A 26,515-nucleotide genomic window follows, 5' to 3' on the forward strand; every position below is an offset into this window, starting at 1 on the left:
GGAACCCCACCCGCGAAGAGGCTCCGAACTACAATGGCCAATAGCTCTGATCAGGACCACCACCAAATGCCGAGCGTCCCAACCCGCGCTGTCGCTATGACCCCGCCTACTTCTTCTCAACGATCCGGATATGATCAGGCTCTCATGGCAGGTGAAGTCCAGGCCAACCAATTCCCAGGGAGCTCCAACTGCGCGGATGCCAATGGCTATAGCAATGTCCATGCGGAAGACTTCGCCTCTTTTCAGTCAGTCCCGCCTATCATTGTTTCAGTAGGCATTGCTGACATTGGCCAGTACACTATTGAATACAACCACCACCATCGCATATGGACAAAAGCTTGATAAGGAGTGCATGATCCACTTGGAGCTGCTCTGCCGTCACAGCCAGAAGATTAGCGACCTATTCACTCATGCTGAAGAGCTCTCTCGGTCTTATGCGAAAGTCAAGTCAATCAGGAAGGCTACCAGGTCACTACTCCCACCAGAGACGCCAACCGACGTGTTTCTGGGCGAGAAAGTGGACGATATGGTCGTAAAGGTATGTCGAGTGTCCTTCAGACCCTATATTGCACTAATACAAGATAATGCAGGCCATGAATCTCATTATTGAAAGCTTCAAGAGACTTCCTCTTTCTGAATATCAGATTCCGGTGAAAAAGGCTCTGGAAACCGTGACGGATGAGCAATTCCAGAACTCAAAGCTTTGGAAGGAACCTTCAATCAAGCGAAAGGACTATCCTAGCACGCAAGTACTTGAACGCCTCCAAGTTATGAAACCGGAAGCGGTGCTGGCAGTCCTTCGACGGCTGTATCAATCTCTCTGGCGGATCAAGGCAACGGAGGAGCAGAAAGCTGCAAACAACGAGTTAAAAGCGGCAGCACAACAGCGCATCCTGCTTCCGAACGTCGATGAGAACGCCGTCGGTGCTATCGTGCAGTGGATCTACAAAGGCACTCTCCGATTCACTGATGCGAACAATCTATGCGAGATCTACGGTCTTGCTGGACGCCTTGGGATCCAACAATTAGCAGACACCTGCATGAGCAAGCTCTCAGGTGGTACCCTTGCAGCTCTCCAGCATGCCAATATCGAAGGCATTCATCTTCAAGAACTGCTCGATCGACCTCAACCCCCCATCACGCAGGGTTCCCTTCCCGATTTGGTCCGCACTGTATTCTTCTTCGTCCTCAAACATGAGAAGCCGCCGGCTGCGCTCAAGCAACTGGTCATCGAAGCCATAGCAGATAGTGCAGACGCTGGCTTACTCGCTGTTCTGCTGCAAATCATGAACTGCGATGTGAGGGGTCAGCTCTGCATTGCCTTGACGGATCGATTGGCCAAGGTCAAAATGGAGACGAAAGAGCATGGCGCCATGGATCACAACGGCCACTCTTCATTCGACTCCATGAAATCCGAGGTCCCATTCGATGAGGGTTCTGAGAGCAAGTATGACTGGAAGGGTGCCGGTCAGCCGATGTCTGATAGTGGCTTCTCCACCAACCACAACGCTTACCCTGACGGCGTCTCCGCAAGCGATTCTCATTAGCAGACTTTCCACGTGGGCTGGGCTGATTAGCCACGTATGGCACTGCTATCTCCGACATTCACGGAAATCGGGCTCCGGAGTTTCTATTCAAATTGCGACATCATTTCACTCTGGGGCGCTTCAGCCCTCCCCTTTATGCACTTTGGCCGAACCTGGGGTTCAGCCCAAAATTGCAACATCATTTCACATTGAGGCACTTCAACCTTCCTTTTACGCACTCGCCCGAGCATAGCTGAACGGCTCAAAGGTAGAGGCTCATCCAAGCAGGGCAGGCGTTTCAATCCTTCGTTTGATGTATCTCAGTTCAGGTCTAGCTAAAAGTCTTATTCTTATCCGTCATTGGTTCGTTTCCTCTCAGCTATTCGCTTCCATAGCTCCTTTTGCCTTCTTAGCCCATTGCTACTACTAGGGGTGATACCGAGCTCTGGCCCATATGGAGCGCTTGGGCGGTGACAACTTCATCCACCGTTAACCGGCTTACCTGGATAACCCCCGAAAAATTAAGCGGCTGTACGGCATTTCTGTGCCTGTCACTGAATCGCCTCTCGGCTCGAGGATCTCTTTTCCGCATATGGGCCGCATTGCTTGCCGATCGAGAACTTGATCTTTGAACTTTCGGATCTCTTCCGCTCGTGAATTCTTATTCTTTGAGCTCAGCCCATATCAGTAACACAAGACGCATGTTGGTACGTGCTAACAGGCCGGTTCTGCGGCCGCACGTAGAATGAGCAGGTTCTCTGTACCTTTCCGAACCTGCCGTACAGCTAGACAAAACATGGACTGCATATGTGCCACTAACATTACTAACTAGGCCAACGATGGAGACTCGGATGCACTATCCGATCCATCCTCTCGTGGCGCGGCGACACAAAGTCGCAGGTCCTCAGACACGTCCGTCCTCGAACCCCAATGCGGTAATGACGTCTCGGCGGTCCGCAGCTGGTGCGTCGATCCGTATACGCTGTTTGGTTCAGTATGGAAAATTTCGTGGGAGGCGAAGTGCACACAGCTAGCGCCCCTTGCGTGTAACATAGCCGTGCCCGTGAGATCCCGGTCAGGAGGCCCCGGCAACCAGGTCCAGAAATGATGTGAAGCGTGCATTATGATACGGATCAGGAGACTGGCATGAAGATGCGTCGGTGGCTGATGGCCCAAATGGCGAGGGCAAGAGTAGGTCGAAGTAAACAACTCGTAGCAGCACGCTAATCACGGTAGGCATCAGAAGAGGTTAGGCAATTACGAGAGAGGTTCCTCGACCCATGGTCACAGAGAGCACTCCACAGCAACGGTCCGCGTCTTCCACAGCATCTTCGTACATCGCTCGTCCCCCTCAATATACCAGCGTACTTATCCCAACGCTGACAAGCTCGGAGACACACTAAAACCTCAAACGCTAGCTAGCAACAATGGCGTACCTTGCAGCGCGCATTAGAGGCACAAACACCGCATTTGTGCAATGCCGTTGCGCCCCACATCCCAACACGCTGCCCGTACTACAGATACCTCGGTCGTCACTCCACGATCAGCATCGCGCTCCCACGCCTCCTTCACCAACACCGATGTAAGCTTCAGACAGTCTTTCACTTCTTGATGAAGGGATGACACCAATCTAAGTACTACCGCCAAGCTGCCTGGAATGCGTCCGCCACGATGGAACCCCGAAACATCAACAAGCGCTTATTTCCGCAGCCTCTCATCCGGGCAAGCCACGCAAGGACCTCGTTCTTTCTCCGCCTTCGGCGCTTTTACATCGCGAGATCTAGAGGGGCACATATCGCCAAGCGCAGCTCTAAGAGGGTCCTGCACGTCATGCCGACGCCCTAGCGTCCGAATTGAGAAGGAGTACAGGTTAATGTGGAGAGGAGGCGTTGAAACAGCGTGTTCGCGCCATGTTGTGTCTTCCTAGTTTGCTGCATTCCACGTGGGTACCGAACTACCTGACTGAATAGGGTAGTCCGGCAGATAAGGGCGCTGAGCCGGCAGTTATATTACGGACTCGTGCCTGCTTGTGGGCTCCCGTTATTCGCGTGTGGTCAGTGAGTACTCCTTGCTTGAGGTTTGCCCCCTGAGCTGGTGAAAGTCGAATGGTACCCTTGCGAGAGACTTGTTTGTCAGTTATCGAGAGGAGGTTTGTTTGTGTATATATTTCCCGGACCGACTGGTTGTCGCACCCTTTGACTACTGAAAAACGAGACCGAAGCACATTTCAAAATGCCATACGGACGACAGTACCGGCAAATAACAACTGCCTCCCCGACACCAATGAGCCATTGGAAAGAGAGAGACCCGGTTCATGACACACATCATCCGCCGGACCCAGCATCACTTCCGTTCCCGCCCTTCCCACCAGCGCTCGACTTCGACGCCGACGACTTCATAGCCCCATACCACCACTCAATCGATCTAGAAAAAGCCATCATCCATCCGTTAAGCTCCCTCGACACTCTTCTCAGCGACACACCCACTCCCATCTCCACCGCGTCCTTTCCTGGCCTCCCTAAACCGCATCTCCAACAATGGCACATGCCCCTCCCACCGAAGCGCTACCTCCGCTTTGTTCGCCACCTTCGCTACACCCTCCTAACGGTATATCGACGGCTTTTCACGCTCGCCTTCCTCGCAAACCTCATTTCCCTCATTCTACTCCTCCATAACGGCTCCGTTCAAACCATCGACCTCAACACCCTCGCCACAGCGGCATCAGCAAACTTCCTTGCAGCAATCTTGATACGGCAGGACTTTGTCGTGAACGGGATATTCAGAACAGCGTGGATGGTGCCCTGGAGCGTCCCGCTGAGAGTAAGAAGATGGGTGGCGAGATGCTATTGCTATGGCGGGATTCACAGTGGAGCTGCGGTTGCGGGGACAGGATGGTGGATCGTGTTCAGCATCCTGCTGTCCTTGCGTTTCGCGCAGGAAGGGATGTATACACTTCCGATCCTCATCACAACGTACTTCATCCTCAGTCTTTTGATCGTCATTCTGGTCCTTGCCTTTCCAACGCTCCGATCTCGATACCACAACACCTTCGAACTCACGCACCGCTTCCTCGGCTGGTCCTCCATCGTACTATTCTGGACGCAATTCCTACTCCTAATCCAGTACGCCCACGGTGCCTCTCGCTCCTTCCACAGCCTTCTCCTTCACCACCCCACATTCTGGACCCTCACACTCACCACCGCCCTCCTCATCCACCCCTGGCTCCGCCTACGAACCTGGACATTCACCCCGGAACTACTCTCCCCCCACGCCGTCCGCCTGCACTTCAACGAACCCGTCCACAAATTCTCCTGTCTTTTGATCTCTTCGTCGCCATGGAGGGAATGGCATCCCTTCGCCACCTTCCCGTCCCCCGACCCAGAGCGGCCCGGGAACTCGATGATCATCTCCGATGCCGGAGACTGGACGAGGAGCCTCATTCGCCGCGCGCAGGCGCAGGCGCAGCGCCTCCACCAGCACAACGCTCTTCTTTCCACTGTGACTACTTGCCAACAGCCAGACGCGCAGATGCAGATGCGGTTCTGGGTCAAGAGCTCGCCGAAAGCAGGCGTCCTCAGCCTCTCCGCCATCTTCCCGCGCGTCATCCTCCTCACCACCGGGTCCGGCATAGGCCCGTGCCTGTCCTCTCTTCTCGATCGACCAGCTACGCAATTCGCGCGGCTGATCTGGAGCACGCGGTCGCCGATTGAGACCTACGGAGAGGCGTTGTATGAGACAGTTCTGCATACGGATCCGGACGCGCTGGTCATCGATACGACGAGCATGGAGCGCCCGGACCTAGTCAGTGTGGCGTGGCGGATGTACCAGGAGGTAGACGCGGAGGCTGTGTTTGTGCTGAGTAACGCGGCGGTGACGCGGAAGGTGGTGTATGGGCTTGAGAGTAGGGGTGTGCCTGCTTTTGGGCCTATTTGGGATTCTTGAGTCACCTGTTCAGGCGAAAAGGGGGGGCTTCGTGTACTGCATACGTTTTGACGGTCTTCAATGTAAACTCTGCATAGTATCATATCTAACTGTTGCTCCACTCTACCACCTGCCGATGCCAGCAAACCTCACGAAGTCTTAGCAGCAGCCGACGCCTCCGCCTTCTCTTTCTTCTTCCGCTCCTGCTCCGCAAGCTTCGCCATCTTTTTCGCCTGGTTCTTCGTCATCGGCTTGCCATCCGGGCCGAGCACGATATTCTCCCCGCCCTCTTTCTTGCCCAGTCCAATCTCAGCCACGCCCAACCCCTTCTCCACATTATTCAGCCTCATCGTCGGATTCTGGTTGCCCTTCCACTCCAGTTTCCGCGGCCTCATGAACTCCTCCAGCACCTCGTCCGTGACCTTCTCTCGCGCCTCCTGAAACTGCTTGACGTACGCCATCATCATGGTTATGCACTCCTTCTTCATGTCGCCCGTCAACATTTCGCCCTTGCGGTACGCATCCGCGAACTGGACGAGCTTGTCGTCGTCGTCTTCGAAGTACGTGAGGTACTGGTATGCGACATCGATATCCGGATTGCCTCCCTTCTCTCTATGCAGCTCCAATGTTTCCTGACCGCCACTGAAAGCATGCTTGTTGATTTTGTTCTTGATCTGCTTCTCGGTGTCGGACATGAAGATTGCGGAGTTGGGGTTTGACGCGCTCATTTTGCCGCCGGCGCCTTGGAGGGCGGTGAGGAACTTGGAGTGGATGAGGGCGGGTTTGGGCGAGGGCTGGTCCATGCGTGAGCAGTTTTCGCGGACGAGGCGGAAGTAGGGGTCTTGGTCGATGGCGCAGGGGATGAGGCAGGGCATGGCGGCTAATTTCGCATCGCGGTGGTACGTCTTGCAGTCGATGCCGAAGATGAAGGGGTAGGAGGAGGCGAAGGCGGCGACGCATTGCTTCGCGGCAAAGGCGTTGCTGCCGATGTTTGTAGAGCCGTGGAAGCCGAACGCGCCGCGTACTTGGTTGTTCGTAACGAGCTTCTCGAACTCGGTCGTGTTGAGCGAAAAGTGCCTGTTGAAGCCGGAGGTAAAGAACTCGGAGTCGATGTAGACGAATGTTTTCTTGACGTCGAATCCCATGCTTATGATGTCCTTTGCGTTATCGCGCGCGTAATGGTACACCTCGGGCTGTTTCAGTTTCTCCTTGAAGAGGAACTTCTCGTCGTCTGTCATCATAATCACGAGCGGGACGTCGAATACATCCTGTAACCATTTTGTGAACTCGAACGGTATCGTGTGTCCGATGTGCATGCTATCGCTGCTTGGTCCGCGCCCCGTATACAGCAAGAAGCCTTCTCCGCGCTCATACGTGTCCAGTATCAGGTGGAGATCGCGGTGGGAGAAGAAGAGGCCCCGTCGCAACCAGCGGTGCGGTTTGTGTCCTGTGACGCGCTCGAAGCGTTCTAGCAGCGCGGCGTCGATGAGTTTGGTATCCCAATTCTTGGAGATGGCTTCATAGTCGAATTCGAGGATGTTGCCTTGCTCGTCGGTGGCGGCTTGGACGTCCCATGGGTTGATCTCTTGCTCGTGTGCTTTACTTGTAGGATGCGTTGCGGTTTCGGCGAGGCTGAGGGCGGCGACGGACGACGGTTCTGGTTCGGTCATGGCTGCTGGTGTCCGTTCAGCTCAATTGATCGAAAAGTGGTTGTAGAGGAACGAAGAATGCGGAGGTGTGACTGTATCAAGAAAATAGATTGCTTACTGTTTGAGTCAAGCAGAAGTGTCCCGCAATTCCCCCGCCATATGCGACGCCACAGTTCACTAGCCACCGGAGCTAACGGCGGTGCATCCTCGGCGGCAAAACTCGTGATGATCGTCAGAGCTCCGCACCAGGCTCACTCCCTCGCACCACAATCGCCTCATTCACCCCTCCCTGTGCGACACAACCCATCTCATTCAATTGCTGCCGCAGCAATTGCATGCGCGGGACCATGCCAGTGGAACGGCTACGCTAGACCACGCGCTTGCAGAGGTTGCCTCGAGCTCCCTACTCCTCATCCCCTCGCCTACGCGACAACGCCTCATCCGAATACGACCCAGTGCGATTGCTTGAGCGATTCCTGTCAACATGGTCAAATTCTACTCCTCGAACGACACATACCAGTACCCCTTCCCCGCCGTCACGCTCGCCTACTTCCTCCGGTACCCAAACCCCTACTCCACGCACGTGCTCACAACAGACACTATTGCACGGCACTTCGATCCGGAAACACAGCGCCTAACCACCGTTCGGCTGCATCTCAAACGCTCCAAGCTCCCCTCTGCCGTCCTCAAGCTACTCCCTCGCTCCCTGCTCGGAGCCTCCTCCGGTGGCGATACGCAGTCCTTCATTCTCGAGAAGTCGGTTGTGGACATCAAGGAAGGATGGATGGACACGGAATCGCGGAACCTTGAATGGACGGGCGTGCTGTCGGTCGTTGAGCGCCAGGTGTTCCGACGACCCACTCCGGACGTCCCCGATGAAGTCAAGATCTGGCAGGGCATGGAGGGCGCTGCGCGAAGGCACGGCTTCATCAACTTCACCGGTATTGGCGCCGGCGCGAAAGTAGAAGACACAGGCGAGACGACCGAAGTCGAGAGCAGCGTGACGCTTCACTCACACATCGGCGAGAAATGGAAGAAGCGGAAAGCGGCGGAAGAAGGCGTCTCGGAGGAGGAACACCCACAGAAGATGGGCTTCCTGCGAAGCTGGGGCACGCATTCGTTGCAGCGCAGCATCGAGAAGATCGGGATGAGCCGCACGCTGCGCAGCCAGCCGAATGCGCGGGAGGGCATGAAAGTCGTGCTGGAGCGGATGAGGGAGGGCGGTCTAGTTGCTGTGCTGGAGGGCATGCGACAGGACAGGGAGGCTATCTTGAAGGGACACCACGCATTCAAGAAGGGCCGTCACCACGATGACGATGAGTAAGCGCGCGAACTGGATCAAGTTATGGCGCAGCAGGGAAAAGCACACCCCGAGGTATCTTATGGCCTCGATGCTCTGGTATGGTATGGTATGGTATGGTATGGTTTTCATGAGCGCCGGAGTTCAGGTTCCTCTCCCTACTATATACGTCTTCTCTTCTTGCATCGCTCGCTCCTTTCGTCGGTTGAGCTGGGCATCTGTTTTACTATCGTCCCTTCGGCTCTCTTTCCGTTGGATGGCAGGGAGGCCTTCTGTATCATACATCTCACGGTTCTGTCCAAACGCGTAGGAATGTAAAAGTTAATAACTGCCACGCCTAGGTATGGTCTAATTTTCCTTGGGTCCACAACGTTCACTCCCCATCCGGCCCGTGGCTGGAGACCTACCCGTAGCTCTTACAGGTGGCTCCTATTTTCGTTCTTTGAAGCTCGAACTCTGTACAAACTCAACCGCCCAACCGTGTAGCTTTTGATGACAAAATCAAAGCATCAGCAAGTGCCCCCGCTGCTGCCAACGGGCGGTATTTGCTGCACTTAACCCCCAAAAGAATGCCCGTTCCCACACCGAAAACGTCCTCCGTGTCGATCGCTTCAAAGCTGTCGTCTCGCCCACCCGTCTCGTGCACTGAAAAGGCGCCACGGCGCGCCAAACATCCTGAAAATGTCTCAAGAACACCCGTTAGCCCTCAACTACTTAGCAGTCACAGCGCCCGATCTACAAAAGCTGCTAGAAGACAGCAAGATCACGAGCGAGAACCTCGTGCAAAGCTATATTGAACGCATAGAGAAGGACAACACGTATGGAGCGGGGATACGAGCGCTTATCGAAGTGGCTCCCCAGGAGATCCTGGTGCAACAAGCTCGTTGCTCTGACCAGGCGAGGCGTGACGGTTTCGTTAAAGGTCTGCTTCGTAGCCTGCTACATCGTACTGAGGGTCGGAACTTATGGTCTGTTTTCGTCTACGGAACCTAGGTGACTGAATTAGATTGTGGGATTATATCGGAACCACGGATCATCTTCGAATGGGGTCCGGGTCCCTCGCCATACACGACGCTACGGTTTCCACGGATGCTACCTGGTTACCAAGGTAGGGCAAAGAAACCCCCCCTGCTCTCTTTCACACATACGCGCACACGCACACGCGCGCGGGAAATATCACTCGCTGATACATCTCCAACTCAATGAAGCTGGTCTGATCATTCTTGCTAAGGCGAACTTCACGGTGCGTACATCCACCGTTCCTTGTAGCGACCTCTCTAACAGATTGACGAGGAATTCTGAAACTGCAGGTGAGTATGAATGCGTAATCTAGATTGACGGGGTAGAGAGCACGAACCTGAACTCCGCCACGCTGTCGACTCGGGATTCACATTGACGCCTGCAGAACATGCGCGACATTATCGACTCAGTTGTATCTAAGATCAAGGCCGCCGGTGCAGTCGTCAACGACTCCGTTGAGCTGAAGTCTCTGCAGGACATGCTAGAATTCGATCCAGCAAGCGTCCAAAGTATTCTCCAATTACTTCTCATCAATACGCTAGACGAAATAACTCGCGGACTTCGAGTTCAAATTCGGGCTACAAGACTACCTCTCAACCTTTCAAGATACCGATATCAGGACTCTCTCAGATGTGATGAAGTTCAATCAGGAGCATCCTAAGCTCGAGTCTCCTCCAGGTAAGAAATACTGATGCTCTGTTTCTCCCACGTCGGTACCATCTAATTACGGCTAGATTTCAATTATGTCGCCCAGGAGACATTTATCGAGCTCGACAACTGCAGAGGACGACAAAGAATCCCACGATGCGGCTCTGACCAAGCAATTCGACGTCTCCCGCCGCAATGGAATCGGCGCAGTCATGCAGAAACATGGAGTAGACGTGCTTATCGTCCCGTCCGAGGCTACCAGACTGGCCGCAATAACTGGCATGATAGCCACATCATCTCTCATAATAACAGTCGGGCTGACTTCAGCGCCTGGAAGGCTACCCTATAGCAACCGCACCCGTGGGATTGGATGACGAAGGAGTGCTTTTCGGGTTATGCCTTTTCTCCGGTAGACTGAGGGGGGGCACCTTGCTTCGCGCCATGAGTGTTTGAGAAGCTCTACCCGCGGGTGTATCTGCCTTCCTTTTTCGCAAAGGATGCTTGCATGCCTCCTATCCGTTGAAAAAAAACGTCAATAAATGCAAATTCTAGGAATGGTTTTCAACTTGCTTATGGTCCAGGAGAGCGTATTGGAACGCTCCTGCCTCATCACTCCTTCCTCACCCGCCATCCCGATACTTCTTTCCTTGTCTGTCATGTGGATTATGAGCGGTGGAGACTGAGGAGGCTTATACTGGGTTACATTTGTGTATTGTGGTGTTTGATGGATTAGTGATTTGCTCAGGATATATGGGATGGTAAATGGAAATAGGCGTGCGAGGAAATGTTCGGATGACGAAAGCCGTCCATAGAGGAAACTATGGCTCGGTGGAGGGTACAGATCGCAGAGTAGACGTGTAAAGGGGGAAGTACGAATGGATGGAGCTTTACGCTATCCCCAAGATGGTTCCCTCACTGATGTAAATGGATCCCATAACGGCCCCTATCCGTGACTTTTTTTCTTTACTAAGCTCTGTCGCCCGTCCTAGGTATGAGCATCATTCCATAATTCCTGTATCAAATCCCATGTTCCGTCACCGATCACAACGCTCCTTCCTCCCTCCCCCCTCACCATCCAAACCCCAAAAACAAAAGCTATCAACCCCCTATCCTAACCTCATACGTATTCGAACTCAGCACCAAAAAAAAAGAAGCTCCCGTCCAGCCCCACCCGTCGCTGGGCCCGTTCATAAGAATTTTTCGGTTTCTGTTGCGGCTATGCCGGCCACCAGAGCGCCTACTTTCAGTGGATTGAGAGGATTCCTACTCACACCAGGTCCTTTACAGAGCCTGATGTCTGACTGACGTTGGGCGGCGGAGGCGTGAGGTGTCCTGAGAAGATTTAGTATGTGATTGTTAGATGTTTTGAGAATATCTGGATATATATGGGATGAAAAGGTGCAGGTGGGCGAATGACGATATTAGCATGATTTCGTTGTCTAGCGGAAGTAGCACTGAACGTGCGTGGAAGGTAGGACACAGGGAGAGAGTCACCCGTAGACGATAGATAAGATGCAGGGAGGAGGAAGCCGCGAATGAGCAAATGTGCGGCACTGCCTCTGGGTTTCTAAGTTTTGTTCTTTGGGGATATGGTAGGCTCACTGACGGGCTTCTTCAAGATACTTAGATCTTCTTGAACTATGACTTTTGCGTTTCTAGAGTTCTGTTCAATGTTCGTGGTCGAAGTGCAGCTAGTCCGCACCATCCCCCCTACGCCAACCTTGAACGCACCTTCCCCCCTCTCCTCAGCCGCCAACACAAAAGAAACTATCCATCCGACGCGGCTTTCCCTACTCGAACTCAAGAGCAAAAAAAAAAGAAGATTCCCAAGCACAAGCCCTCCATACTCGCACGGCCCGTTCACAAGATCCTTTCGGCCCCCAAAGAGGCCTACTTTCAGCGAGGTTTGATTTTAGACATCTCTGATTCCAGAGATGTCTCGAGATGCTGAATGTCGGGGCGGCGGAGCGGTGAGGCTTGCTGGGTTTGTGTTTGTGTGATTGTTGGGGGGATTTGGGGATAGTTGGCATATATCTGGAATGAAATGGGATGACGGCGGGATGAGGGGAGGGTGGAGGGTGCTTTACATGCGAGTCGAGAGGGAGGGAATGACGCACCGGGGGAATGAGAGCGAGGTGGAAGGAGCAAATGAGTTGTGTGGATGTGAATGGAAGGAGCAACGGTGGTAGGCGGGACTGGGAATAGGATAGCTGGAGGAGAGAAGGTGCTTGAAGCGAATCATGCTACACTACACAAAAGGAATCAGAAAAAGAACCCGAAGGAAAGACGATCTCACGTCGTTTATAAAATGCTCTTGAAGCCTTTATTCTCAACATTGCGCATCTTACCCTCTTCACTTTCGGTCTCACGAGATGAGAACGTGTCTGCATACTTGATTTCTTGTGAAAAGCTTATCAAAATTAGCAATAATATACTTCGGGTATGCCCCATCCCCCCTTCTACATGCCCTAGACAACTCATACTCCCCATCTCATCCCATATCCCAATCCCCACCACCAGCACAACTCCCACCATCCTCCCAACCCACCTCCTCAAAAACCCTACGACCCCCTATACGTCGTATACCCAAACGGCCCCAACAGCACGGGCACATGATAATGCTGCTCCTTGCCCCCATCCGCCTGCCTAACCACAAACTTGACCTGGACCTCCGGGAAAAAAGTCTTCACGCCCCTACTCCCAAAGTACTCCTCAGTATCAAAGCTCAGACTATACTGCTGGTCGCCCTCGCGTTTGAAGATAAGATCTAGGGAATCGGCGCTGAAGGGCGAGCTGGGCGTCCAGGAGGTGACGCGGCCGTCGGCGTTTGTGGTGGCGGCGAAGACGAGCGGCGAGGAGAGCGACGAGGGCGGGTTGTGCAGCGTGAGGGTTACGGGGATCGAGGCGGCGGGGCGGCCGAGCGTGGTGTCGAGGACGTGGCAGGTGATGGGGGGTTTCTTTTCGGTTGCCATGTTCGGGGCGGGTGCGGTTTGAGCGGGTGAGGGAGCGGAGATCGAGGCGGTCAATTGGTTCGAGAGGGCTTCTATGCGCTGGTTCGCCTGCGCTGGGCGCGATGTACTCATACAGCTGCTGGGTTTGCGATGGGCGTGGCGGAGCTTGAGCGGGATCGTAGAGCTTCGTAGCTGGTCGGTTGGGCGTGAGGTTTCAATTAGGGCAATTAGGTTCCGGAAGAGAGATGAAAAGAGAAGCTGAAGCTCAGGCCTGGCTTTGAGGTGAGAAGTGGGTGCAATTGAGTCCGAGATAGATAGCAAAGCACTGCTTTCAAGAAAAGAAACCAACCCTGCCCCGCATCCACCAAACAGCGTCATCGGGCGCCTCCGAAAGCACCTCCGCGCCGATCCCCGCGTGCTTCCCAAGCCTCTAGTGCCCTTTGGTAAAACAATTCTATCGGCTTCTCTACCACAAGAGATTCACCGGAAAACATTGCGAATCCCAAAGATAGAACTGCTATTGCCAGACATGTGACGCTGCAACCTCAACTTATTGAAGGACGCGCTACACGAGTTTCACGTTTCACCCGCTAGTTTCACGATTCCCAGGCTACTGCTGCAAGTCAACTGTCAACCCATTGAAACAACTCCGCTGATCGCGCGTGGGATATTCATGCTGTGCAAGAATGATGATCGATCGATCGAGTTGATAAGATGGTATCACTAGCTTCATTAAGCCTACATACGAGGAAAAGCCGCGTGCTGTCATCGCACATCTTCATCGGATATCAGGACAGGAAATCCATCATTCGGAGACCTAAATGGCCCATTCCAGCCTCTTCCCCTCTCGTATCGACTGGAAATAGATCATCAAGCCCCCGAACCCTAGATAAAAGTATACCCGTCTCGTAAGACCGGGGTCGTAGAATCAGAGTGAATAAAGGTTACAAGAAAGGTAGATAGGTAGAGAGATGAGGTGCCGCCGTGGCTGACTGATATCTTATCCCGAAGTTGCTCACCGATGAGGTGGCTTTCCCAAAACGCCCGAATGAAATTCCCTTTGCTTTCCGTCATGGAGCGCTTCACCCGAGATCGCTCCTGTTGTCGTCTGAGAACGGGCTCTGCGTGCGCTTTGATGCGCTGCTTGCACGTTTCGACTCCTCGGCGATGGGCGTCATGGGTGCGCGCAGCGCGCTCGACCGCGATGTGTGTCGCTGCGGCAGGTCCGGACGGTCAATCGTCGAGCTGTCGGAGAAGGGACTCTGCAGCATGCCCGGTGTATCTTGAATCTCAGTAATATCACTATCGCGCTCGCTTCCTGAGGGCAAAAGGCTGCGTCGCGCGCGGGAGTGATCGTCATCATCGGACTCGGAGTCCGATTCCACGTCGGCGGCTCTCCTTGCACGTGCGTGCGCGACACCGTCGTCGGTGGATGCTACGGATATTTCCGTAAGCGGTCGCATTGGAGGAACCAGAGTTTCTGAGGTTGAAGTAGAGGAAGTTTTTGCGCTCGCATTGGAAGGAGAGCGCTTTGGGGTCGTGACCTCGGTCGCCTTCTTCTTGGTAATGTTCAGTGCGCGGACCGGGCCAAGCGTCGCAATGCTTCTGATGGAGCTCTGTGAGCTCACGGAAGAACCGCTCATCATTCGCGGCATTTGAATGCGGATCGGTTGCCCAGTGTGCTTCGGGTCGATCTGGGGTACCGGCGGGGCCTCCGTGCTCGGCGTCTCTGCTGGGCTATTGGAGCCACTCGACTTGACGCTGACAACAGCAGCCTTTCCTCGCACGATGGTCTGAGCTGGAAGGGGAGACACGATGGCATTCTGGCGGTAGACGGTAGATGCGACGCTGCCCCTTGCGAGACTCGGCGCAATGCTAGTACGGGCGTAGCTGCTGCGTCCGTCGGTGGTGCTGGATACCATTGAGTCGCGGAAGTCTGGCACGAAGAAGTGCTGTTCCGAGTCGGCGTACGGGCTGCTGAGACCGGATGAAGGGGACATGGCGGGGATCGGGGGCACCGGTGGGACCAGCAAGTCTGGAGATCCGGGGCCGGAGCGGTTCGTGACGCCGGGGATGTATGCAATCTGGATGATGTTGGAGGCGCGAGTGAGGACGGACGAGGCCATGGAGGCAACGGTGTGTGTAGACGCCCGAGTGCTCCTCCGCGACACAAAGTCGATCTCGCCCTTCTCGTGTGCCGCCATATCCACCTCCTGCCACTCTCCCTCCTGGTACGGCTGTCTCTTTCCCTTCAGGCAGAACTTCCATATGACGAAGACCAGAATGGCGATGAATGCGACACCGCCAACCACGCCTCCGGCGATGGCCCCTACGTTTGGCTTGTTCGAAGATGCGGAGCCTCCGACGGCAGGATCAGGTCTGCAATCTACATGGGAGCAGACATTGCAACTGGGTGGGATCTGGACGCAGATTTGGTTGCTCGGGCAAGTGACGCCGGCGCAGGAAGGCGTCCCCTTGTCGCATTCGATGCAGCGGCGGAAGATGGTTCGCATGACATTTTCGACATCTAGACGATCAGCATTCGCGAGCGACGACACAGGACTCGAGCTGTATGTACCTCTTTTGGTGAAGGCGGCCATGGTGACGGTGGTGACAATGTCGCAGGCTCAGGGATCGGCGTTGCGGATTAAGAGGATGGAAAGGAGAGGCAGCGGCCCAGCACAGCGACTGGCACACCGGCCGGCGATGTGCGACGACTCCAAGGTGCGGTAGAGAATGTGATGGCTGTCGTGCTGCCGTGCGACGGTTTGCGGTCCCTGGGATCGGCGCGACAAAGAGCGGTCGGGGACAGACAGCGGCTGCAAAGACGAATGGGAAGCGGCGACGGCCGGAAAGCGTCCTGACGGGCGGAGAGAAGAATAAAAGTAACGAGTGACAATAACAAGAGCGACCAGTAGCAGCGGAAGGGCGAGGGAGGAGAGGAGAGGAGGTGGTGAAGGGAGGATCGGGGCTGGCTGTTGGCTGCGGCGCTGTTGCTGTCGCTGGTAAGCGGGCCTGGGCGTTTCGAGCAGGCGATGGGTGAAAGAACGGGCCAGGGGCTGTGGCGTGCGCTTGGGGTTCCGCGACAAAGAATCACGGCCTGCACTCTGACTCCTTGTTGGGGATGCAAAGTCGCTGTAGCGGACAACGGGGCGCGCGACAGTCCTCCGTAGTGGTGCGGGACTGCAGGTGCGAGCGAGCGGCGATATGTATGCCATCGCAGCTGACCCCTCGACGGCCCCATGGTGGCGGGTCGCTCCTTCCAAGTGTGCCTGTCCTGGATGGTGTTTGCCCTTTGCGGCGCGCCACACGAAGCCTAATCTATTTTTGCCAGGGGCCGTTGGACTGCCACCCCTCTCCCTTCCTTCCTTCATCTCGCGCCTGCACCACGCAATCTAGCAGGATGCAAACCCCATCATCTCATCAATCTCCCCCCGCTGCCGCCGCCGCTGCCAGCTGGTTGCACAAGCCCGTCTCCCGCTGTGCTGGCCCACGACGTCCGCTGCGAGCCGTCGCAGTCAGCTGCGCACGCGATGCCTGATTGGCCTCCCACGTTGGATAAATGCTGCACACTCGCGTCCGCCTTACCCACAGCAGTTACTTCGCCTTGGCCAATATAACGAATCCTCCAACTGCCTCTGCATTCTGACCACCGCGGGGCAGTTCACGAAGCAATTCCAACATGTCGAGGCCAGATGTCGAGCAAAGAGCGGGCTCCAACTGTTGTCGGCACCCGCTCTCATCAGCCGAGCGAAACCTTCTCGCCGGTTCCTCCAGTCTCCACTCAGTTCAAACGACAGCTTCCGAATGGCTCATCAGGTAAACAAGTGCTGCAACCTCATCTTGTTGAATCTCGGAAATGCTTTCTAGACCTTTGCGTCCCGCCACCGTTACACTACTCCGTATGTACGTGTCTGCTGGCGGCGGTACCCGCAGAATATTCGTGCAATTTCTTTGTGTCGACCACTCAGAGAGCGTCAGCGACGAAATTCGTACAACCGAAGCCACTTCTCGAAGGGAAGCCCCTGCTGTCGGAGAATTGCTGCCCAGGCCAGATCGCCCACTAGAACAGCAAACCTCAACGCCCTTCCCTCGCGCATTTCGATCGAGCGACCTCCAGCATATGCATGCACATGTCCTTCCTATTATATCCGGAATTAGCTCACCTTCCTACCAGACTTCAGTATCTTCACCCATCACCGTCAGCATCACACCACGACCAGCAAGTATCCTCATCGGTATATCCAAGACTCTTAGCATCGAGACATATACCTCGTCTCCACTTGCGATCCCCGCAGCCCAATGTAGGCAAAACGAAAGTTGACGAAATCCTCAATCTTGGTAGCCTGGCACACATCCTTCTCCGCATTTCTGCTGAACACATCCTTCACCACTATACGCGATAAGAGGCCGTCCTATACGTCTTGAGATCCACGATGATCATCATCATCACCAGACTCTTGTCGATCAGTTGGCGGGGTGCGACGATGAGATTGCTGATCCGGCTCATCGCGTTTGGGCACGAACGTGCTTGATTTTCCCGCTCCCAAAGATCGTCCTCTTGCGACGGATCCCGTCCAAAAGATGCGCCTTGGTTGATCTACTTCTTTTGAAAGTCTTGAGCATGTGGCATGGCATTGTAAGAGAGGGCCAAGCCCATCAGCCCTAAGCGCATCTTGGGTGTCTGACACGACGGTTTGGCCAGTCTACGCGCTTGAGTAATTCACGCTAGGATCGAAGGCTCATTTCGGGAGTATCGCACGCTCATCGAATTGCAATTCTCAGTACCGTTCAAACACTTTCTCGCAGATGCGCATTCATTCCGGAGCTATATCCTCCGCTATTATACCCACAAGACTCATCTCAGTATTTGTGCACGTTGTCATTCTGTGAGCGTAATCTGCTTTCGTCCGAAAGAGATACGTCCCATCACTAGTACCATTGCCTTGGGCTCGCTTGTAAGGGGCACTGGCCAAGCTTCCGTATGGCCTGTTGGTCTGACAGCGGATTATATGCTTGTCAGCATGCCAACAACCCAATCTGAGCTTTCTCGCATAGAAGGAGGTCTTCTTAGCGGCACAGTCGTTGGGAGATCCGGCCTCGAAGCGTACGAGCTTCCCCCTGCATCCTGAGGTTACGCAGCGACTTCCACTTTCTCTCACATCTGCCTCGGACGGATGTGTACTACACATGCGTAGCCTAGAGATTTCGGAATCGCGCATTGCTTATGTCCATTGAAGTCTACAGAGCATCCATCTCCACTACCTAAGACTTGGTTGCCTGCGTTCTGATATCTGGTCAAACAAGTCAACAGCGAGCTTTTGGATCGTCAAGTTGCTAGCCAGAAGCTGCTGGAACGGCATATCGATCTTGAACTCGCGGAAGATCCAGTTGCGGAACTCGGCACCAATCATGCTGTCCAACCCGAAGTTAGCTAGTGAGCTCGTGCTTCCTTCAATATCCTCAACGTTTATCATCAGCAGCCGCGATAGACGTTCGACGATATACTTCTCCATGCGCTTCACGGTGTCCGCGTCGTCCGAGGCACTCTCAATAAGCACTAGCATACTCGTGTCCGTCGCAGTATCTTTGGGGGAGGAATATTCACTCATCGCAGCAAGCAGAGTTCGCAGTCGAGGGTTCATCATCCATGTGAGATCAGCCTTAGCAGCTTTGACGGATGCCGCAAGCTGCATTGGCTGCAAACCTGCGATAATGTGATCGATCTCACACGGAAGCTCATTCAAAGGTGTCATGGCGACTTCGAATGCGCGGAGCATGTCCTCTTCGCTGATACAGGACATGCCCCTCCTTCGAATGGAAGCTTCGATCTCCGGGTTTTCTGAAACGTAGCCTACATCTAGCACAGCGGGAAGAATGAGCGATACTCCGGGAAGCCCCAGGGCTCGACGATGATGTGCCAAAGCATCCAAGAACGAGTTCGCTTCCGCAAGGTTAGTCTAGATTGGTCTAAACTCTTGGAATCGTGAAAAGCTTACCTGCGGCATAGTTGCTTTGACCTCCCGCTCCGAGCGTGGCAGCGATCGAACTGGTCATGACGAAGAAGTCCAGTCCTCCGACCCTTGATAACGTTTCGTGCAGAACCAACGATCCTTTGACTTTCGGGGCAAGAACCTGGTGCCAAGATGTGGCCTGCATATTATGAAAGAAAGTGTCCTGTATGCTCGTCAGCAATCTGATCGTCCGAAAGAAGTCTGTCGATGCCTCACCCTCAGGACGACCGCCGCATTCACAACACCACGAATTGGGAAACGCGGATCGATAGTAGCGAAAGCTGCCTCCACTTCAACTTTCGAAGTAACATCCGCTCGAAGCACTTGAATATGAGCTCCAGACCGCCGAAGAGAGGTCACCAGCTCCGCAGCGAGTGGACTATCGGCACCGCTACGAGATAAGAAGGCAAGGTGTTTCGCCCCTCGCTCAATCATCCAAGATGACATGCTCCGACCTAGTCCTCCCAGGCACCCTACCAGGAGATATGTTGCTTGGTCTGAGAAGCGAAGTCCTTTGCGTTGCTCCTGGTACTCGATTAAGGAGTCAGGCGAGAGCGAGAGAGCGACTCTGCCATGGCCCATCTCGGGTGAGATCGACCGTATCGCTTCCGTCGACTCCGTTGGGCGCTTGGGAATAACTGGCCACACTGGGTTGATGGTTCCTTTGCGATAGAGCTCCGCGGATCTTTGCAGTAGCCTGAGAATGTTAGCCTTAGATCGCGCACATATTAAAAAGACATACCTCTTGACGATACAAGGTTTGTATCGGTACAAATCCGGAATGCTGAAGCTCAGAAATGAAGCATTTCGTGCGGCTAAGGCGGGGAAGGCCTGGCTTGGGGTTCCGCAAAAGATGATGCGTCCAAACGCCGCCATGACCCTAATGCATTCCTCCAGTCTCCATGAATCCATGATGGCGGAGCAAAGGACAACATCTATTCCGGCATCGTTTGTCAAGCGCTCTAAAGTCGTGGCAAGATCTCCTTGAGTTGGCCGTACGATGCCCGCGAGCGTCAGGTTAGAAGATCGCAGCAGATCTTCAGTACGCTCAGACTCGGTGACGACAATAGCGGTGGCCCCTTTCGCTGCGCAGATCTGGACTGCAACAAGTCCCACAGCACCGCAGTCGTCGAGTATGACGACGTTGTCTCCGCTTGCGACTCGCGCCAAGTCTTCGAGCGCATACAGTGCAGTGGTAGAAGCCGTTGGAAGAGTCGACATAACCTCCCACGCCTCAGGCTTAGCCATCCGTTGGACGAGGTCGTACCTAGTCTTCTGTACCGTAGCCAACGTGTCGAAGGAGAGCCCGAACACACTGTCGCCGACCGCGATGGATGGAGGCACAGAAGACCCTACGCGAGTAACCGTTCCGGCAATCTCGTGGTTGAAGAAGGGCGAGAAGTAGTCTGAGTTGGCCGCAATATCCGCATCCTCCTTGTTCAGGCCCAGACTCCGGACTTTAATCTCCACTTCTTCAGCGTGTAGTGGAGCTTCGATGCGGTCGTCGCGACGGAACGTGAGCTTTGCCGACCTGGATTCGCCTTTCAGCGCTGGTGCGTCTTTGACCGCAACACGCTCGGGTTCCTGATGCCTAGTGGCAAATCTCTCATTTATACCGTCATCCGGGACGAGTCGTCCAACGTACACCGCACCATCACTGATGCAGTATTCGTTCTCGCTACAAGACTCGCCCCTAGCTGCCCATTCATTCACGACACCTAGGAGGACTTTCGCAAGACGTTCCTTCGAGCTCGGCGCATCATCGACATCGACGAGCACCAAGTCTAGAAGCTGATTCTCATTCCGAACGACACGTCCCCATCCGCCAGCCATGGCGTACTCGGGGCGTAAGGCCTTCAGCAGCCCGCCGGGTGTGACCCACGCGATAGAAGAGATACCTTCCGTCAGCCTTTGGACAGCATGTAGCTCTTCTGATGTCAGGGTGGCGAAGACAGGGCTTTCCAGTTCGGCGAGGACAATGATTGGCTCTTGCTGTCTGGGGATAGCGTCGGCTAGGGAGCTAGTTCGAACGGCAAAGCCGGCGTCTGCGAGGATAGAGGCAAGTTCAACTTGGAAAGAATGAGGACCTTTGCGATACACCTGTGATCCGATGTAAGCGCAAGTTAGCACAGGCAGAGACACGGACTGACCAGTAGGGCTGATCTGGTATTCGGAACTAAATCATGGTGATGCGTGGATGGTTCTAAGTGGCCGTCTTCCACTCCCCCTTCCGAATGCCTCCATACGGTGGCGTAATAATCTTGAACACGCAATGAGAAGGCATGGCGTAGCTCCACCGGACGCTCTAGCACACCTTCGTACACGCAGTTAGCGTAAGTTTCAGGCTACATAGGAGATCACTCACGACTAGGATCTTCCAAGGCCACTAAGTGGCCTTGAGGCTTGAGGATTGGCTGTATGACTGAGGACAATTCGACGAGATCGGCAGCCTTTGGAAGGACTACCAAGTCGAACGCATCGAGTCCGTGGCTCTCCTTCATGAGACTCCACGGAGCGCCTACTCGAACAACACTAACCCCTTTGTCCGTGGCATACTCGGCTCGCAGGCGGTCTACCTCCTCTTCCGTGCCAACTGCGACCGTGATACTTGCCTCGAAGTGCCTTTTAGGCAGATGCCCCAGCATCTCTGCACCGAAGAAAAGGGCACGAAGACTCGCATTCTTGTGCAAGAAGATGCCGAAGAGGCGGTCCAGCGTCATCTCACCCATGCCAGAAGCAGAGAAGGAGTCCGCCAGGTGATACAAATCCAGCTCCCAGTGCAGCTTCGAATACAAGTCTTTCCGCGAGACCTCCGCATCCGGGAGTCGACCAGCCTCGTAGGGGACACACCGGTAGCCCGAGAAATCAGCAAGAAGCTCGCCATCTGGTCCCACGAGCTCGGTATGGCACACGAAGCTCCGGTTTCCGCGGTGCGACATCCACGAGGTGGCACTCGCGTTGCCGTTATTTAATTGCGCCGGATGCGGCGCCCATATAGACACCTCGGTGAAGTGTGTAAGGACGTTGGCGCAGAGGACGTCGTCCATGTTCCCTTTGTGGATCGCTACGAGGGATGTCTGGAGGCAGGAGTCGATGTTCGCGGGGTGCATCACGTACCGTGATTCGTTTACCATGAGGCCGCATTCTTGCTTGATGAGCGTGTCCGCCGTGGCGACGTGCAATTTGTTGTTGGTGTGGATGGTGGTGGAGTTGCGAAAGGTGGGGCCGAAGTCGAAGCCTAGGGTGCGGAGTTTGTTGTTCCAAGAGGTGTATGTTGATCTGACGGGGAGGGATGGGAGGGGTTTTGGTTTGCGCCCTGCCTTGTCGTCAGTTGGGTGTAGTGATGGATAAGGTGCCGTCAAGACTAACCTCTGCTGCGTATGTTAAGACTGACCTTGCCAGTTGCGTGCTCCTTCCATTCCCCATGACTGAGCGAAGACACGGTAAAGAGGTGCCACAGCCCAGGACTGCTGGCTCTGTATTGTGAGCAGGGCCGTAAGGAGAATAGAGTCTCGACTCCGTTATCATCATCAGGGACTACGATGGCCGATGGGATAGTCACATCTTTCAAGGTATATCCCTTGATTAAATGCGGCTTCTGAAGGAATGAATTGGCTTGCGTCACAGCCTCGATGGCCATGGCAAAGTAGCCAGCGGCTGGGAACACAGCTTCACCACCCAGCTACAACAGCGTCAGACTAGATGGAACGATATTCAAGAGAGACGCGAGCGCTTACCGAATGATGCTTCAGCCAAGGAAGGTCCTTGTGCCGCAAAACGTTCCGCCACACAGGCTCGATTGTAGACGTCCCCAACACCTTGCGTCCGAGGATGTCATGGCGAGGGTACGGTGACTGGCGATGCTCGCGGCTATAGCGAGACTCAGCCCAAAGCCTCTTGGTGTATGTCCATTGATAAGGAGGAAGATCCACCAACAACTTCCCGCTTTTCCGCACGACGGAGCCATCCACGTTGCCCTGCTCGACGCAGGTCACCGCGTCAGTATCGACCGGTGCTTTGCGGGCCCAAAGCTGCCCCGCCAGCCTCAAAAGCTGAGCATGGTCGTTCTCATTGCGCTTGAGACTAGGGAGATAGATAACAGAGGACCGATTTGATTTCGCGCAGATTTGCCGCAAAGGGCCAGAGAAGGTCGAATGCGGGCCGATTTCGACCACGGTGTCAATGCCCAGGTCGCTTGATAGCATGCTTTGCATTGCTTGGTTGAATAGAACCGGGTTTGTCATGTTCTTGCACCAGTACGTTGCGTTCATCGATTTGCTCTCGATTGAACTGCCGGTGACGGTCGAAAACATCGGGATGTGCTCCCTAATGTGTGCAAACGGTTCCGAAGTCTTTGATTCGAGACGGAGGAGCTCGAGGTATTTGCAAGCGATATCGGTCATATGGTGAGAGTGGTATGCTTGCCCACCAGTTCGAACGCTTCGAGCAAAGATGCTGTTGGCATCGAGAGTCGACTTCAGTTCGTGGATCGCTTCCGCCTCACCACTGATAGTGACGCTGTCCGGAGAGTTGTGGCAAGCTATAACGAGGCGCCCTTCTTGCGCCGCCAAATACTCCTTGACCTGCTCAGATCCCAGGCCGACTGCAAGCATAGCGCCTTGCTTTCCTGGGGATGAGACGACTCTCCCTCGAAGATATGCAATTGTGATGGCATCTTGAGCGGATATAAGCCCCGCGGCGTACGCAGCTGCGATCTCCCCTTCCACTAGTCAGCGTTCTGCGAAAGGGCTCGGCCGGTAAGGATAGCATACCTGAGGAGTGTCCAATAGTGGTCACGGCGCTTATGTTCCAGCTTCTGAGTAGTTCGACGAGTCCAACCTGGATGGCGGTACATAGCGGCTGAGCGAAGGCTGGTTCATGAATACGACTGGCATACTCAGATTGCGTGAGAGCGCCTGTAGTGTGAGTATCAGCAGGGCTACGCTATAGGCTAGGAATAAAGCGTACTCTCTATGCTCCAGCCAGGAGGCTCTACCAGGCGAGCAAGAACCCCGTCAAGACTCTTAATAATGGCGAGGAAGCTAGGATACATCTGCAGAAGATGGGAGCCCATGCCTGCCCACTGTGCACCTTGGCCTTTGGATTCTATTAGCTCTCGGCTGCGTAAGAAATGTGGTAATCTGCTCACCGGTGAATGCGAAAGCTACTCTGGCCGCACACGTCGAGATACTGATGTTCTCAGAAGCCATATCAAATCCCAAGTCACAGCTAGACTCCCGACAAACGGCAAAGGTACGGCAATCATGTTCAGAGCGACGAGCCGCCAGAGTATGAGCTAGGTCTAGAAGACGTTCGTTATGGCATGCTTCGCGAAGCGCCTCGACGTTCTTCATCAATGTAGTCTTGTTGTGGGCCGAAAACAGAAGGAGATGCGAATGATCTGCAACTCCATTGTGGAAACCGTTCTGAGATGCGCAGCCAAGCTCCCTCAGTCGCCGATAGCCGCAATATTCAGAGAGGAACGACGCCGCGCTCTCGATTATTGCGTGCCCGTTTGTACCACCGTAGCCGAAGGCACTAACGCCGATTCTCTGGACTGGGAGAAATGGGGGGAAAGGAGTAGGCTCGGTGACCACTCTGACGTTGAGAGTTTCCCATGGAACTGCGTTCGCCGAATTAGCGGGGAGTCCTGATATTCCATAATGTTCTTGACCTACTGGTCGTATTCAGCCTCTTCACCCCAGCCGTCGGAGGTATGATTCCCTTCTCCAATGCCAGTACTGCCTTCATAACCGTGCAGATACTGCTGGCCGCTTCACTGTGACCAATGTTCGGCTTGATCTAAATGTGGTCAGAGTTGCCCACGTGTAAGACGTGCATCACTTTATGGAACTTTACGTACGCTTCCAATAAGGATGGGCTCTTGCCGCTCGGACCGGTTTCGGAGGGCCATGGAGATTGCGCGAACTTCGATCGGATCTCCAGTTGGCGTGCCGGTCCCATGGCATTCAACATACGCGGTTGATAACGGGTCAAGATTGCCCAGCTTGTGGGCGGTCGTAATGACGCTCGCTTGCCCTTGCATGCTTGGGTAGGTGATGCCATTATCGGAATGTCGTCCATTTCTACACGGACGTTAGAATCTGAACCGCAAAGAAGGGATGAACTTACGCGTTAGTGGCAGTGGATCGGATGACCGCTCGGATTGGATTCCCGTCTCGCAGTGCCGCGCTCAAGCGCTTGATGTACAAGGCTCCAACGGCCTCAGCACGACCGTATCCGTCCGCAGACTCATCAAAGGAATGGCATGTGGATGTTGGAGACAGAACTCCGAGCTTCGCGGTATTCATATGCTGGTCTACGGTCAAGATCCAGTTCGCGCCACCGACGACCGCGCCCTCACATTCGCCCCTAGTGATTGCCAGGCATGCGCTATCCAGGGCGTACATGGAAGAAGAGCAAGCCGTGTTCACAAGGACGCTGTGCACATCAGTACCAAAGCTCGACCTTTGGGACTGAAGGTTGATAGTACATACCTTGGTCCTCTGAGATCGAAAATGTGACTGACACGATTCCCAAGCAAACCGGGATCTATCCCTGTCGTCCCGTAGGAGTGCCTGAAGTCATGTTCTTTTAACGTCATTTGCTGGAAGTCGCTAGTGAACGAAGCGACGAAGCACCCAGTGACCTGACTTGAGACCTGCTCAAGCGTAGAGCCGCTGTCCTCAAGGGCCTCGTAAACAACTTCTAGAAGCTTGCGTTGCTGCGGGTCCATCCACATAGCCTCTATAGGAGAGATCTTGAAGAAGGTGGGATCAAAGTCTTCCGGATGATCATCGAGAAAATAGCCTCCAGGAGTGCTGAAGCTGCCTGGTCGATCGTTGTCTAGATGATGATACGCATCAATGTCAAATCGAGAAGGCGGAACTCGGGAGGTGTTCGCGATCTCCCTTTTCATGATCAGTTCCCATAGGTCGCCAGGTGACTTCACCCCTCCAGGAAGGCGGCATCCTAGGGTATGGTCAGAGCGGTGATGATTGATAGCATTGACCTGAGAATATCATACCCATGCCGACAATTGCGATCGGATCCATGGTGATTCAGACTGGAATTTTGAGATCAAATCGACTCTTGGATAGTGTGGAAGTGGACGATTGAAAATATACGTAGAAGTGCCTTTCTGTAGGTACCATACAGCCTATGTAACTCTCTTTCTCGTATGTTATACAGCGCGGCGGCGATGGAGGCACTCGCAATGGCGAGCTACGATCATCTCGACCGTGGTATCTCGGCCGGGCCTCCTGAAACTGCACGGCGCCGAGCAAGTGCTCTGCCTCAAAATTCCAATATCATCGCCGGAAAGAGTCGAAGGACGGCAAAGATCCCTGCATTACCTGCGGGCGGGCGGTTCGGTCCTTCGATTGCCTCGGGGAGATATCAAAAATGCACCGACATGCAGGGCAAGGATTTGTGGGTGTGGGGCCGCAATGCAGAAGGGAGCTAACGAGGTGGTTTCCGTAACCGG

General features: G+C 54.4%; 10 protein-coding genes across 10 annotated transcripts; 6 read left to right on the forward strand and 4 right to left on the reverse strand.

Annotated features, from left to right (window-relative positions):
- Nucleotides 1-33: 33 nt before the first annotated feature.
- On the forward strand, nucleotides 34-1,547 carry BU26DRAFT_563888 (uncharacterized protein; the record flags this gene model as incomplete). The annotated part of the gene is made up of 3 exons (XM_033833223.1): nucleotides 34-245; nucleotides 295-538; nucleotides 591-1,547. The coding sequence occupies 3 exons, from the start codon at nucleotides 34-36 to the stop codon at nucleotides 1,545-1,547; spliced, it is 1,413 nt and encodes a 470-aa protein (XP_033685004.1).
- A 3,280-nt stretch (nucleotides 1,548-4,827) lies between these two features.
- BU26DRAFT_518475 (uncharacterized protein) lies at nucleotides 4,828-5,575 on the forward strand. The gene has a single exon (XM_033828821.1). It carries the CDS (start codon nucleotides 4,926-4,928, stop codon nucleotides 5,466-5,468), a length of 543 nt encoding a protein of 180 aa, XP_033685005.1. The 5' UTR covers nucleotides 4,828-4,925; the 3' UTR covers nucleotides 5,469-5,575.
- Nucleotides 5,575-7,220, reverse strand: BU26DRAFT_518476 (tryptophanyl-tRNA synthetase). The gene has a single exon (XM_033828822.1). It carries the CDS (start codon nucleotides 7,115-7,117, stop codon nucleotides 5,597-5,599), a length of 1,521 nt encoding a protein of 506 aa, XP_033685006.1. The 5' UTR covers nucleotides 7,118-7,220; the 3' UTR covers nucleotides 5,575-5,596.
- A 128-nt stretch (nucleotides 7,221-7,348) lies between these two features.
- Nucleotides 7,349-8,736, forward strand: BU26DRAFT_294117 (MSF1-domain-containing protein). The gene has a single exon (XM_033821684.1). It carries the CDS (start codon nucleotides 7,581-7,583, stop codon nucleotides 8,418-8,420), a length of 840 nt encoding a protein of 279 aa, XP_033685007.1. The 5' UTR covers nucleotides 7,349-7,580; the 3' UTR covers nucleotides 8,421-8,736.
- Nucleotides 8,737-9,077: 341 nt separating this feature from the next.
- Nucleotides 9,078-9,389, forward strand: BU26DRAFT_563892 (uncharacterized protein; the record flags this gene model as incomplete). The annotated part of the gene is made up of 1 exon (XM_033833224.1): nucleotides 9,078-9,389. The coding sequence occupies one exon, from the start codon at nucleotides 9,078-9,080 to the stop codon at nucleotides 9,387-9,389; it is 312 nt and encodes a 103-aa protein (XP_033685008.1).
- Nucleotides 9,390-10,207: 818 nt separating this feature from the next.
- Nucleotides 10,208-10,486, forward strand: BU26DRAFT_294120 (uncharacterized protein). The gene has a single exon (XM_033821685.1). It carries the CDS (start codon nucleotides 10,277-10,279, stop codon nucleotides 10,436-10,438), a length of 162 nt encoding a protein of 53 aa, XP_033685009.1. The 5' UTR covers nucleotides 10,208-10,276; the 3' UTR covers nucleotides 10,439-10,486.
- A 2,139-nt stretch (nucleotides 10,487-12,625) lies between these two features.
- On the reverse strand, nucleotides 12,626-13,036 carry BU26DRAFT_425917 (hydroxyisourate hydrolase; the record flags this gene model as incomplete). Its single annotated transcript, XM_033823647.1, has 1 exon — nucleotides 12,626-13,036. One exon carries the CDS (start codon nucleotides 13,034-13,036, stop codon nucleotides 12,626-12,628), a length of 411 nt encoding a protein of 136 aa, XP_033685010.1.
- Nucleotides 13,037-14,012: 976 nt separating this feature from the next.
- BU26DRAFT_294130 (uncharacterized protein) lies at nucleotides 14,013-15,861 on the reverse strand. Its single transcript, XM_033821686.1, has 2 exons — nucleotides 15,594-15,861; nucleotides 14,013-15,542 (listed from the first exon to the last, which is right to left on the reverse strand). Exons 1-2 carry the CDS (start codon nucleotides 15,613-15,615, stop codon nucleotides 14,098-14,100), a joined length of 1,467 nt encoding a protein of 488 aa, XP_033685011.1. The 5' UTR covers nucleotides 15,616-15,861; the 3' UTR covers nucleotides 14,013-14,097.
- An 854-nt stretch (nucleotides 15,862-16,715) lies between these two features.
- BU26DRAFT_294154 (uncharacterized protein) lies at nucleotides 16,716-17,627 on the forward strand. Its single transcript, XM_033821687.1, has 2 exons — nucleotides 16,716-17,140; nucleotides 17,193-17,627. Exons 1-2 carry the CDS (start codon nucleotides 16,875-16,877, stop codon nucleotides 17,419-17,421), a joined length of 495 nt encoding a protein of 164 aa, XP_033685012.1. The 5' UTR covers nucleotides 16,716-16,874; the 3' UTR covers nucleotides 17,422-17,627.
- Nucleotides 17,628-18,244: 617 nt separating this feature from the next.
- Nucleotides 18,245-26,144, reverse strand: BU26DRAFT_604278 (uncharacterized protein). The gene is made up of 16 exons (XM_033835511.1): nucleotides 26,057-26,144; nucleotides 25,527-26,001; nucleotides 25,162-25,470; nucleotides 24,893-25,115; nucleotides 24,708-24,831; nucleotides 24,179-24,652; nucleotides 23,998-24,126; nucleotides 23,802-23,945; nucleotides 22,767-23,749; nucleotides 22,399-22,711; nucleotides 21,395-22,345; nucleotides 21,180-21,343; nucleotides 19,772-21,129; nucleotides 19,246-19,726; nucleotides 19,015-19,192; nucleotides 18,245-18,959 (listed from the first exon to the last, which is right to left on the reverse strand). The coding sequence occupies exons 1-16, from the start codon at nucleotides 26,082-26,084 to the stop codon at nucleotides 18,277-18,279; spliced, it is 7,017 nt and encodes a 2,338-aa protein (XP_033685013.1). The 5' UTR covers nucleotides 26,085-26,144; the 3' UTR covers nucleotides 18,245-18,276.
- Between the last annotated feature and the right edge of the window lie 371 nt (nucleotides 26,145-26,515).

Source organism: Trematosphaeria pertusa (assembly GCF_010094035.1).
Source record: "Trematosphaeria pertusa strain CBS 122368 unplaced genomic scaffold BU26scaffold_6, whole genome shotgun sequence".
In the NCBI taxonomy this organism is placed as follows: domain Eukaryota; kingdom Fungi; phylum Ascomycota; class Dothideomycetes; order Pleosporales; family Trematosphaeriaceae; genus Trematosphaeria; species Trematosphaeria pertusa.

What these genes read in the sequence shown, in the direction of transcription:
- BU26DRAFT_518475 (XM_033828821.1), top strand. Translation starts at nt 4,926, where the DNA reads ATGATCATCTCCGATGCCGGAGACTGGACGAGGAGCCTCATTCGCCGC.
- BU26DRAFT_294130 (XM_033821686.1), bottom strand. Translation starts at nt 15,615, where the DNA reads ATGGCCGCCTTCACCAAAAGAG. An exon ending in GGCCGCCTTCACCAAAAGAG is followed by an intron (nt 15,543 to 15,593) that starts GTACATACAGCT and finishes CTGATCGTCTAG; the next exon opens with ATGTCGAAAATGTCATGCGA.
- BU26DRAFT_518476 (XM_033828822.1), bottom strand. Translation starts at nt 7,117, where the DNA reads ATGACCGAACCAGAACCGTCGTCCGTCGCCGCCCTCAGCCTCGCCGAA.
- BU26DRAFT_294154 (XM_033821687.1), top strand. Translation starts at nt 16,875, where the DNA reads ATGCTTTCTAGACCTTTGCGTCCCGCCACCGTTACACTACTCCGTATG. An exon ending in TCGAGCGACCTCCAGCATAT is followed by an intron (nt 17,141 to 17,192) that starts GCATGCACATGT and finishes CCTTCCTACCAG; the next exon opens with ACTTCAGTATCTTCACCCAT.
- BU26DRAFT_604278 (XM_033835511.1), bottom strand. Translation starts at nt 26,084, where the DNA reads ATGGATCCGATCGCAATTGTCGGCATGG. An exon ending in TTCGATCTCAGAGGACCAAG is followed by an intron (nt 25,471 to 25,526) that starts GTATGTACTATC and finishes TGATGTGCACAG; the next exon opens with CGTCCTTGTGAACACGGCTT. An exon ending in CTTGGCTGAAGCATCATTCG is followed by an intron (nt 22,712 to 22,766) that starts GTAAGCGCTCGC and finishes ACGCTGTTGTAG; the next exon opens with CTGGGTGGTGAAGCTGTGTT.
- BU26DRAFT_294117 (XM_033821684.1), top strand. Translation starts at nt 7,581, where the DNA reads ATGGTCAAATTCTACTCCTCGAACGACACATACCAGTACCCCTTCCCC.
- BU26DRAFT_294120 (XM_033821685.1), top strand. Translation starts at nt 10,277, where the DNA reads ATGCAGAAACATGGAGTAGACGTGCTTATCGTCCCGTCCGAGGCTACC.